We start from the raw sequence: 12,966 nt of genomic DNA, 5'->3' as shown, positions 1-12,966 counted from the left end.
AGGATAAATAGACAAAGTCTTTTCCCTGGGGTCAGAAAGTCCAGAACTGGAGGGCATAGGTTCAGGGTGAGAGGGGAAAGATGTAAAAGAGACCTAAGGGGCAACTTTTTCATGCCAAGGGTTGTACCTGTATGGAATGAGCTGCCAGAGGATGTGGTGGAGGCTGGTACAATTGCAACATTTAAAAGAGATCTGGATTGGAATATGAATAGGAAGGGTTTGGAGGGATATGCGCCAAGTGCTGGCAAGTGGGACTAGATTGCATTTGGATATCTGGTCGGCATGGACAGGTTGGACCGAAGGGTCTGTTTCCATGCTGTACTCTATTTGTACTCTATGACTCTATTTGGGCTAAATGGTGGGGGAACTCATTTGCTGCCTGGGGCCAGTCAAGTTAAAACCATACCAACGGCCCAGAATTGATGCTGATGCTTCACAAGTCCATTTAAGCTCAACGTTACATGCCAGCAGGGAATAGAAGCAGGAAGCATAAACAGTTATGATGTCAGACTCCCAAGACTGCCCTAGAGCAGGCAGATCTCTTATAGCTTTACACGAGAATGTGAACTGTGCCTGAACAGCAAACAATCAGGCGAAACAGCTTGTGTCAAAGGGACTGACTTGATTTCTAAAAACTATTAATTTTTCAGGAACAATGTGACTATCAAACGTGTTTACCAACATTCACAGTAGATGCACCATTCCAAATATCTGGCATCAATCCAAGATTATGGCCACAGCTAGGTCAGGGAAACTGCTTGATGACCCAGGCAGCTAATGCAACAATGCCCTGCTTTAATTTGCATATATTTTAGAATGCCTCCTGCTAACTAGATTAAGTCTTATCCCAAGTGCCTCTGTAATGGGCATGTTATTGTACAGATTGTAACTGCTGCAGCCAGGTCCCGAAGTAATCCGAGGAAGAACAGCAAATGGATGAACTGTACTTCGATTCTCAGAACACAGTTGACAAGTTGCCACATCAAAGATTATTGTGGAAAATAAAACCTCATGGTTACAGGGTAACATTACAGTATAGACAGATAATCAGATGGCTAACAGGAAAACAGAGTAGGCATAAATGGTTTGTATGCTGGTGACAAGATATACTGAGTTGTATGAGTGCTGGAGTCTCAATGTTATATCATTTATATTAATGATGCGGTTGCAGGAGTGAAAGGTACACTTGCTAAATGTGCTAATGGCACAATGAGAGGTTGAAAAATAAATTGTGAAGAGGGCATAGAAACCACGTATAGAGATAGATAAGTAAGTAGTTAAAGATCTGCCAAATAGCATAGAATATGGGAAAATGTGGAGTTGTGTATTTTGGCAGAAAGAATAAGAAAAAGGCATATCTCCAAATGATGGGAAATTGCAGAACTCTGAGATGCAGAGAATGCATGAATTATGCATCTAGCACATGAGATACAGTCAAATTAGGAAAGCAAAATGAAATGTTATTGGTTATTGTAAGCAGATGTATATCAAAAATGAGATGGTTATGAAGAACATTAAGACCACATCTGAAGTACTGTCTGGAATTGGCTGCCTTATCTAAGGAATTATGTCAATGCATTGGAAACAGACAAGAGAAAGTTTACCATCCTAATACGTTAGTTGAGTGTGTTGTCTTGTATGGAAGCGTCGGTCAGGCTAGGCTTGTACTTGTTGAAGTTTCGAAGAATAAGAGGCAACTTGATTGAAGCATGCATCCTTAATGGTCTTGGCAGGGCATGGAAAGAAGGTTTCCTCTTAAAAGATTCTAGAGCTGGGCATCACAGTTAAATAGTAACATCTCCCATTTAGGATAAAATTGATTTTTTCCCCCCTCTGATTGTGAATCATTGGAATGCTCTTCCTCAAAAGATGGTGACAGCAGAGCCTTTGAATGATTTTAAGGCAGATGTCGATAGGGTAAGTGAGAATGTGGAATGATCAGATCAGCCATGACCATATGGAGCAGGCTCAAGAGGCCCAAGTGCTCATAATTCGTATGTTTAACCAGTGTATACATTACTATTGTTACAGGCTTGCCTGTAGTCATTTAACAGCTCAGTGAGCACTAATTGATTAGAGATAGGACTTCTATCCCTGACTTGCAAGAAATCCCATATCAGAAAACTGCCTGCCAATCTGCTTGACAAGCAGCTCTTCCATCACCGATTCCACTCTCTCTCTATGTATCTCTATATGTTTCTATGTATCTCTCTAAACTTAGTGAGTGAGGATACAGCTCTGTTTTTGGATAGGCAAATAATGCATGTCACCCACTGTTTAAGAAAGATGAGAGAAGGAAACTAGAGTTCAGTAGACCAGTTAGTTATTGTCAGGAAATTACTAGTATATAGTGCAGAATAGAGTCACTGAACACTTAAAAGGTTCCAGTTGATCAAAAGGCATCAGCATGGGTTTATTTATAAAGTCTAGGTCATGTCTCATAATCCTGATTGTGTAAATAAAATAATCAAAAGGACTGGGAGTGCTGGAAGTCAAAAGCAAAACCAGCAATTGCTGGAAAATGTCAGCAGGTCTAACAGCATCTATGAAGAGAAATCAGAGTTCACATTTCAGGTCCAGTTACTGTTCTTCAGAACTGAAATACTGATTTTTTTTTATTGAAGAGGTAACTAAACAACTGAAGAGGGCATTTTTTTTTCAGTATTATTTTATGAACCTCCTGAAGGCATTCACTGCCATCCCTTGTAAGGAACAGTTGGGTATGGTTCAATGTCCTGGAATTGGAGGAAGATTATTGACTTGGATTAAGTATCATGAGCAATCTATCAATATCAAGGATACACAGAGCAAGGATCATGAACAGGTGCTCTGAATGGCAGCATTTGACTAACTTTCCCACAGGGATCAGTGATGGGCCCTCAACTATTGATTGTACTCAACAGTGATGTGCCCTCAACTATTGAATATCCCAATCAATCTCTTTGCAGGTAGGCAAGATGATATTTTGACGGTGAAAGTTTTGGATTTGCATGAAGAATGTTCAATGTTTATAGCTTCGTGTCAGCCATTGAGGGGAACATCCACAGACCATGCTATTGAAAATGATGCATGCTCCAGTAAAACACCACTAAAGGTTTTATTCACAAGAGAAACAGCATTACACCTTGGGATCTGTGCAGGCAATTCTGTTCGCATCTACCCACCATGGTGAGTGCTTTTATAACTTTTTACAAATGCAACTTGGTTCAATTATTTCTTGAACAGAATATTCCTTTTAAATAAACTAATCGTAATGTATATTTTATAAAATATTATTAAAGCTCAAATCAAGATTATTTTCAAATAAAGCAACCTTGTAACTAAACAATAAATGTTACAATGCAAAAAAATGCCAGAGTTGAGAACTGGTGTGCTTCAAGTTATTGTCTATCTTGATAATTGAATAGTCAAGGTTTTATTGAAATATTGCTCTTGAGTTACACTACCCTGGTATCTTACTGTGTTCTATTTAGTTGGAACAGTTACCATGCATATGATTCATTTTTGAATACTGTAGTTTATTAAAATAATTTTTAAAAAATTGGCAGTATTTTTGCCAAAGGTTATATGTGTCCATTCACATGCAGTATATTGATAGGTAAAGGAACAGATATTTTCAAATCAGTCTGCCACAGGTGTTATCACACATCTGTGGATCCAATAGGATTTGAACCTGGTGCCTTCCGGTCCAGAAGTACTGGCACGACTATACCACAAGAGTTTTTTTTAGATTAGATTACTTACAGTGTGGAAACAGGCCCTTCGGCCCAACAAGTCCACACCGACCCGCCGAAGCGCAACCCACCCATACCCCTAGATTTACCCCTTACCTAACACTACGGACAATTTAGCTTGGCCAATTCACCTGCGGGTCTGTGGGAGGAAACCGGAGCACCCGGAGGAAACCCATGCAGACACGGGGAGACCGTGCAAACTCCACACAGTCAGTCGCCTGAGTCGGGAATTGAACCCGGGTCTCAGGCAGCAGTGCTAACCACTGTGCCACCGTGCAGCTCACAGGTAAAGGAACAAATATTTTCTATATCAACCTGCGCAGAGATGCTATTACACATAGCTGGAGCTGGTGTAAATTGATCCTGGGTATCCCAACTCCGAGGAAGGGACACAATCTTTGCATCCACAAGTGACCGTTGTAAAGGAACAAACTTCAGCTCCTAAACCAAAGCAGCTTTTTAGCGGTTCACTTGTGACTTAAGTTATCTTAGGGTGTGTATTTGCCAGCTCCCTCAGTATAGTTAGCTGCTTTTAAATTATAGAAAGTTACCATCAATATTAAAATGCTTGTTATTAATAATGACTTACTACAATTTAACTTCACTCTCACTCATAAATAATTGATTTGTAGAGTAGATGACTTCGAGGGTTTGAGTCTATCCTGAATCTTCAGCTTTCTATTCCAGGGAAATTTGTAATTGTATCAGAAAAGTAATTATTCAGAATGACTTGAGAAAGAAAAATGATAAAATCTATCTCTTTGTGCATAAAAGTTGGAGTAATATAATGCGAGATGACTTAAAGTTGAGACAGAGGACAACTTCCATCACAAACTCTGGGAATTGCATGAAAGCGGTCATTACTCAGTCAGTGCAGTCATCTAGATCACTGAGCAGGCTATGAATGAAATGTGTTTTGAGTATCATGAGCAATCTATCAATATCAATATCAATATTAAGGGAAAAGTAAGTGCATTTAGTTGAAGGCATGTTGCTATTGAGCGTGGCACTAATATGAATTGGACCTCAAAAAATATCCAACTTCTGAAGCTGAGGGTAGGATATGCAAGTCTGAACCACTGATTTCCCACAAATGTAAGGCTTGATGGAGAGTAAATATAAATATTCTCTTGTGTTAGAATTCAAGCCTAACCACAAAAGAAACAAAATCCTCTGCTGTACTATAGAAAGATTCACCATACCCAAATGATTTACATATCATGTCCCATAATTAGTAAGTCAAGGCCATGTTTTTATCCCCATTGTGTAAAAAATGAGGTCTGCAGATGCTGGAGATCACAGCTGCAAATGTGTTGCTGGTCAAAGCACAGCAGGTTAGGCAGCATCTCAGGAATAGAGAATTCGACGTTTCGAGCATAAGCCCTTCATCAGGAATAGGCTTATGCTCGAAACGTCGAATTCTCTATTCCTGAGATGCTGCCTAACCTGCTGTGCTTTATCCCCATTGTCCCAAAATTAGACATTCAGATATTGCAATGGCTTGGTGCAGCTATATTTGCACAGTAACTGGCAGAAGCAAGATTTTTACTTCACTGATTTACAAAACTGAATAAGTAAAATTTGATTTGTATCATAATATTTTATTCATGTCTGGGATTGTTTGAATGTCTAGCTTGTTTTTCCTGTGCTCACCAGAGTAATCAACATCTCCTTTGCTTATGTACTGATTTTTGACTTGTCACATTCTTTTCAAAACAAATGTTAAACAAACAGGAACCAAATTTCAGAAGGCTTGTTCACGTCATATATTTATGACATGCTAAAAACAAAGTCACTAATTATTGGGGTGGCACTGTGGCTCAGTGGTTAGCACTGCTGCCTCACAGCACCAGGGTTCCAGCTTCAATTCCAGCCTTAGGTGACTGTGTGGAGTTTGCACATTCTCCCTGTGTCTGCGTGGGTTTCCTCCGGATACTCCGGTTTCCTCCCACAGTCCAAAGATGTGCAGGTCAGGTGAATTGGCCATGTTAAATTGCCCATAGCGTTAGGTGAATTAGTCAGAGGAGAGTGGATTGCTGTTCAGAGGGTCAGTGTGGACTTAGGCTGAAGGGCTTGTTTCCACACTGCAATCTAATCTAATCTCACATACCCTTACTTAGTAGTTAGTAAGTATATTCTTCACATGAGACTCTGTGCAGACATAGTTTTCCTGAATGCAGTTAGCTGTATACCGTCCCTATTCAGGGGAGCTCAGTATTGTGAGGAGAGCTTTAAACAGATGTTGACTACTTTGAAGATATGCAAGGAGTTGAAAGCTTAATTCTGGTGTTGCCCTAGTTTTTGATTTGTGGCATGTAGTGCACATAGGGTTCAAAATAAATGTGTCCTGCTTACTGTATTCCAGACCATTTAATACTCCAAAACATGAAGCTGCGCAGTTCAATTTCTAAACTACTGCATTGTCACCTCACATGAAGTTAGCTACTGTCTTAAATGTAGCATAGGAATTACTGAATGTAAATTTAACATGAAATTATGACAAAAAAAGTGATAGAAAGAACAAAACATTGATGACAGAATGATCACATTATTTTAAAACTTTATTTTAACAAAATTAGATTGTTAGGAAAGCACCAGTTTAAAAAAAAAAGCAACATTTTAGATAAGTTATCATGTGCTATCATAATGGACTTGCAATGCAATCAAACTAAAGCTCTTAAAATAGACTAGGATATAGTGAAAAGAATATGGGACAAAAAACAATGTGGAAGTGTTTTTTATAAATATGTAGTGTCAATATTACAATAACAAATTATTTGCTGATACCTTAATAACATTACTCCTCCTTTAAATTAAGTCATATGTTTAATCCACCTGCTTCAATATTTTTAGCCCTAAATTCCTGCTTGACTATATGTTACTCTCAATTTAAATTATTAAATCATTCAGATTTTATTCATGTAAATGAGTTATATCATCCTCTAATCAAGTTTATTTCATTTAATGAGTTGATTTAAAAAATAATAGTGAGCACGCAGAAATATTTGCCATTGTTGGCAATATAAGGGCCTAATGAAGCTTGTTGAATTCTTCCTTGGGTTTTCACTCCATCCAGTAAGTTGATAATCTAGTACATTGCTTAGTTTTATATATTTTAATTTTTGCAAAAGAAGAATGTTTCCATCATGCTTGTCCAGACTAAAGCTTAGGAAATTCTATTCATTCCATCAAGATGGGTGAGTCCGCTGATGATTCAGGCAAATATTCTTGAAGATTAAACAACTGATTATGTCATAAGTGTACATATGGTACATCATGTTCCCTGTCTATGCAATAACTTGTTCTGGATGACAAGAGGAGAGGGAAATACTTAGCCACTCAATGTCAAGCTTCCATTATATATGTATGAACAACCCACTATTCATGTTCCTGTTATCTGGAATGTAGATCTTTGCAGTTTGTTTACTTTTATCTATTTCACAATAAACATGCTGTCTTTTATCTATACAGCAGACAAGCATGATCAAGAGAAAGGAATGTAGTGATGGTCTATATAAATGCAGTCCCATTAATGGTCTTAGTATTAACTTGCAGTAACTGCATTCAAACGTTGTTAGTGTTATGAATGGTTTTCTGATTAGTTATGTTACCATCCATGTCATGGTTAGATGTTATCTCACCAGCTTTATGCTGACAAAAAAGATAATTTATATGGGGCTTTTCATGTTGGAAATATCCCAATGCACTTGCAGGGGGGTAAAGAGAAAATAAATAAAAGGAGTGAATGTTGGGAAGATGGCCAGGTGATTAGTCAAAAAATGTTTTGAAGAGAAGAATGAGAGTTTATGCGCTCAGCAAGAATAAAGAGTAAAGAATAAGTCTAAAACAGCTGAAGACAGTGTAACATTTGCTGAGGCAAAAGGGGACTGGTCTTTTCAAGATGTCACTGTTGGAGAACCAAATGCCATGGGAGAGGATTCAAGGATCTGGACTGAAACTGGTTGTTTTTTGATGTAATATACATGGTTCATTCCTAAAGTTCCAAATTCATATCTCTTTCAACACTGAAACAAATAGCATGCAGCATCACTCAAAATGTTCAGCATCCTAACATCCTTAATTCCGTAGATAACAAATTTAAGGGAAAAGCTTGCTTTCTTATTTTTGAGGATTTCTTCAGGTACTTGCACCTTATTTGTAATTCTTGCATTGCTCTCTTGTAGAATAATTATAATAATTCACACTTGTTCCAGAGGAACAGAATGAGGTTCACAGTATATCTTTCATGTACAAAATGTGTCAGCTAGAGATGGACATTCCTCCACCAGTTTATGTTCCTATTCAACTTAGTTGTCCTGTATGTATGTTGTTGTGAAGCTGCATATTATAGTTCAACAGGAGCAAGGTAATAAGAACACTCAAAAGCATCTTTTTCTGAAATATCAGTTGTTCACATTTCATTTTGAGTGAATTCTGTAAGATTGGTCCAGGAGTCAGGAACTGGCTTCAAACATTGACGACTATTGGAATGTTGTTTGCTTTGTGTTTATTTTAGAATGTTCAAAAGATTGTTAGTGTGCTAGTGCAGAGTTCATTCAATTATGAAGTTGGAATGCGTGGTAGTGCATTCTGAAGGACTTCTGCTCGACTTTTGACAGCTTGTTAAGGGATTATAGTTCTTTCTGTGGTTTAAATATAGAATTTACAGGACATAAACTAGTCCCTAATGATTATTTTGCTCTACTTCCTTCCAAACTTAATTTGTCTAATTCCATCTATTGATTTTTCTACTCCTTTCTTTCTCTGCTTTCTGTGCAAATTTTATTTATTTTGATTCAGTGACAAGTTCAACATTCTAACTATTTTCTGTAAAATAGCCTTTCCTGAATTCTTTATTTGGTTTATTAAGGACTACTCTGTCTTTATGAACTAATATTGAAATCTGAAATAAAAACAGAAAATGCTGAAAACACTTTCCAGGTCTGCTAGCATCTGTAGGGAGAGAAGCAGAGTTAACGTGTCAGGTTGGTGAACCTTTAAAAGGTCATCTGTTTCATTCTCACTTTCTGAAACCTAGTTTTGGAATTTCCTTCACAAGTGGAATTGTCTTCTCTGATTAACTTCTGAATTTTTGAGACCTTTATTAAGAAAACCCCATTATCCTTTTTGCTAGAGAAATCAGTTCTAGCTTGTTCCATTTTTTTTCTAATGAGTATAGTCTCTCAGATCTATATCATCTTCAAATTTTTGTTGGACCCCCTTCACTGTATCTACATCTTTTTTGATTATAACTGCAAATTTAGTGCATTTCTGATATTTTGAGTTAGTGATCTGCAAACATAGATGAAGGGTAGCAAAATGGTTCACTTCCTGTTTGGTTAAATTTTAAAGGATACATCATTGCTTCCATCACATTGATTGGATTCAATAAATCCTGTGTGCATGTGATTTGAACATCTTTATGCTGGATCAAAATGCACATTTTTGTCAGCTAGTAGCAAAACTACAGCAAAATGGTTTGCAATTTGATCACTGCTGAATTCACTGATATCAGCTTTACCGATAGTGGGGTGCCACAGTTGGTTGTAGGCCCTCCTGTGTGAGCTAGTTTGCTTGCACTCGATTAGAGAAGAAAATGCTTAATGTTCTAGATTTGCCTTGTGTAAAGTTTATTTTTGATAGTCAAAATTAAAAGCATTGTTGGAAGTTTATAAAACTGTGGACTTTGATCTAGTATTAAAGGATATTCAGATCATATTTATTGTATTAAATTAATGCTGAATATATGTGATGATCTCGCTCTTGGATTCTGCCTGATAGTAGGCTGGGGTGCTTTGACTGAGAACTGCAAGTACTGAAGGCTGGAATTTCCAGACAGCAGTGACTGCCAATTTTGGAATGTGCTGCTGACGTCAGTAGTTACTCCAGGGAATGTTTTGCATTCCAGTTCCTGGCAGTAGTCAGGTGGCTTACAGCAAATGGGGGGAAAAAAAATCCCATTTCCAGTTTGTTTTAAATAGCAGCCAAGTGGAAACAGCTGTGTTGTTATTAGTTGTTAAAAGTAAACATACGTTGTTAATGGGGATAATTATTTTTATGGCTGTTGTCACTTTTTTTTGAAACTACATTCATAGATTTCATGTTTTTTGTTGTTGTGAATGTGAGTTAAAAGTTAGTAGAGTTCAGTTTGTTAGACCATGCTTTATTGTACCAAAGCCAAGAGAATTCATAGCTCATCAATGAGACTGCTTTGTGGAGCTTAAGATTCCAGTAAAAGAAAACTGAATGGGTTGAATGACATTCTTTTAATCCTAAGGAACATTTACTTCCATTGATCTTTATCTTGAAATGAAAAAGTTAAACTAAAGATTAAATGCTATGTCGTAATTGAACTAACAACTGATGCAACTATTAGCATGCTAAACTTATATTTACTTATTTCAGTCAAAATAGATTTTAGTTTTCAAGGAAGTTGCAAATTAAAAGAAAACACAATAAGAAACAAGAGTAGGAACTATGCTAAACTTGCTGTACCATTTACTTTCTGACCCACTTGCACCTTGTTCCCTTCCCACTTGTCATCCTATCCACTTGGCACTTTGCTTCCTACCCATCTGGCATCCTATTTACTGGGCACTCAATTCCCCACTACATATCCTGCACTCTACCCTCCAGCACCCTAACATCACATTTGTATATATACTTTCTCCTTGATAGCAGCTGGCGGGATCTTTAAATTTCAGAACATGGCAGCTGACTGATATTTAGTGGAAGTGTGGTTTGCCGTCCAGACAGTTCTGATGAAAGAACGGATGGTATGGACATGTGGTCCTGAATTGAGGGAGCCCCGAATAAATTTTTTTTTCAGAAATGTAAAGCTCCCTTCTTAAAAATGAAAGAAGGGTTGGAGTGGCAGCCTGCAAGAAATGGCCACTGCTCAAAAAATCCAACCCAATATAGGGTTGTACAACTACTTTTAAAATCTATAGCTACACTTTGTAGTAGTGAGAAATCTTAGGTGAATTTCAAATCTCCCATATTCCGTCTTTGAGACATGAGGTCGAAAGCTGAATGGCTGGCATGGTCGCCTTGCACCCTTAGATACTGGAAGTGACTGGTCTCAGATAGTCCTAGGCTACCTCCACAAGACGTTGGTTTAGAGGTGACATTTTTTCTTATCACCAGACAATAATTAGTTATATCGATAGAAAAAAAGAAAAAGCTGTCAATATTTAGATGATGAGAAAGCCACTGTGGAGAGAAACTCCACACAGTCAGTCACCTGAGGTGGGAACTGAACCCAGGTCTCTGGTGCTGTGAGGCAGCAGTGCTAACCACTATGCCACTGTGCCGCCCACTCTTTACTGTCTTAATTTTTCATTGCCAAGATATTAAATAGGTAATGGTTAAATAATGAATATAATATGTTTGATGTTGGCTGGGAATTTCTGCTTCTGCACTTGCTAGCTGATTACCTGCCAGTAAGCTTGAATGGGAAGAAAATTAGGACCTGACGAATGCAGAAACATAAAAGGCTCATCATAGTTCTGACACTTATTTTTCAAACATTAATATTCCAAGTAGCCTTCATGTTTCTGTATTTCACCTCATGCTAACGTATTTTAACCCACTGCTGGGTTTGGAGTTAGAATTTTTGTAAAAGGTGTTCTCAACCTGAAACACCAACTTTATTTTCCTCCCAGATGCAGCCTACTTGCTGAATATTTCCAACATGACCCTACATAGTAATAACAGTTGTAAGTGGCCAATGTTCTTGCCCTTACAACTGGGAAACAGGCAGTAATTTATAACCTCTGCACTTGAGCAGTTAAATATGAAAACAGCGAAGTTCAATAAGATCGTGGCTAATTTAGCTGTAGTCTCAACTGCACTTCCTTTCTGTACCCTATAACTATTGACTCCTTGTCTATCAAAGATCTACCTAAGCCTTGAACAAATTCAACGACACAGTGAATCGTATCAATAACACTGATTACTGGGGAAAAGAATTCCACAGACTAAGAACCCTCTGAGAAATAACGTTTCTCTTACTTTGGTCTTAAAAGTGAGAACACTTATTCTTGAACAATGTCTCTAGTTCAGGCTTTGTATAAAACGATAACCATTCGTTTCGGATCTGCCCTGCGGCGTTTCTTCAGGATCTTGCGTGTATCATTGTGATCACCTCTCATTTCTTCTAAAGTCCACTGTATAAAGTCCAAACCTATTTAACCTTCCTTGATAATATAAGCCGTTCTTCCTGGAAATGTTTTGATGAGCCTTCGCTGAACTATCTCTTATGCTTCCATATACTTGTTTAAATAAGGAGGTCAAAATTGTACATAGTACTTCAGATATGATTTCATTCAGAAGGATGCAATGGTGTTGTCACTCAACATGACAAATGGTAAAATTTGAATTCAGTTAATAAATGTGGAATTTAAAACTATTCTAATGATGACCATCGAGCTAATGTTGACGGGCATAGGCTGCTCCTTTTTTGAGGTATATTCGGTGTAGGAGGTGATTTCTTCGAATTCCAGGAGCAGCAATTACTGTTTTATATGCTGTTGCATTGTTTTGGAACTTTGGAGAACAAAAAAAGTCAAAACAACAGCAATTCTAAAAGGGAGAGGTACAGACAAAGGAAGCACATGGTGAAGTCAGTGCAGGAGAGAGAGAGAGAGAAACTGATACAGCGGTGGACCTGCATAGTTACTGCCTTTGCTGTTTGAATTCATGTATCCTGGACAGCGGAGTGCATTTGGGAAAATTAACAAACAGTGAAATTCACAACTAATCTTGGAGGAACCTGTTTGAGAGAGGGCAGAGCACAGATAAGTGGATATTTTAAGTGTGGCCTACAAAATTTCTGCAGATGTGAGTAGAATGGGTTCTTGCTTGATTATATGTTTTTTGAGATATGTCCAAAATATAAGCCATAGCTATTAATTTAACCTGGAGCAGTGTTTTGTCGAGAAATAAGATGATGTTATTTTCTGGGTCTGTAGATTGTAAAGGAGCAAAATTGGCCTTTAGTAGAGTGATATGCTTTTCTTGTCGGATGTGGGAGTTTAAGGAGAGTTTACGGGTTACTGCAGATTATATCAGCAATAATGCCATTGGTTGCAAATTCCATTAGATCAAATGAATTGATTGGAGAGACGGGTGCAGGCAATGAGGAATTTACAAGAGCAAGGGGACGTGATGGATGGCAGTTATAGGAAGGGGGAAAAGTCAGATACAGTCACATAGATGGGCTAACCCCAGG

At 37.8% G+C, this 12,966-nt stretch overlaps 1 protein-coding gene across 8 annotated transcripts in view; it reads left to right on the top strand.

The window, feature by feature from the left end:
- Window positions 1-12,966, top strand: part of spidr (scaffold protein involved in DNA repair) — a 261,755-nt gene that overhangs the window by 116,875 nt on the left and 131,914 nt on the right. For 7 of the 8 annotated variants that reach the window (XM_060823482.1, XM_060823487.1, XM_060823481.1 and 4 more), the window contains one exon: window positions 2,949-3,168. The exons of the other annotated variant lie outside the window; for it this stretch is intronic. In XM_060823482.1, the coding sequence (XP_060679465.1) occupies window positions 2,949-3,168 (220 nt within the window). The remainder of the gene's footprint in view (window positions 1-2,948; window positions 3,169-12,966) is intronic. 8 annotated transcript variants of the gene reach the window in all.

This window comes from Hemiscyllium ocellatum, chromosome 4, assembly GCF_020745735.1.
Source record: "Hemiscyllium ocellatum isolate sHemOce1 chromosome 4, sHemOce1.pat.X.cur, whole genome shotgun sequence".
Taxonomy (NCBI): domain Eukaryota; kingdom Metazoa; phylum Chordata; class Chondrichthyes; order Orectolobiformes; family Hemiscylliidae; genus Hemiscyllium; species Hemiscyllium ocellatum.
This window is presented reverse-complemented; position numbering and strand designations above follow the sequence as displayed.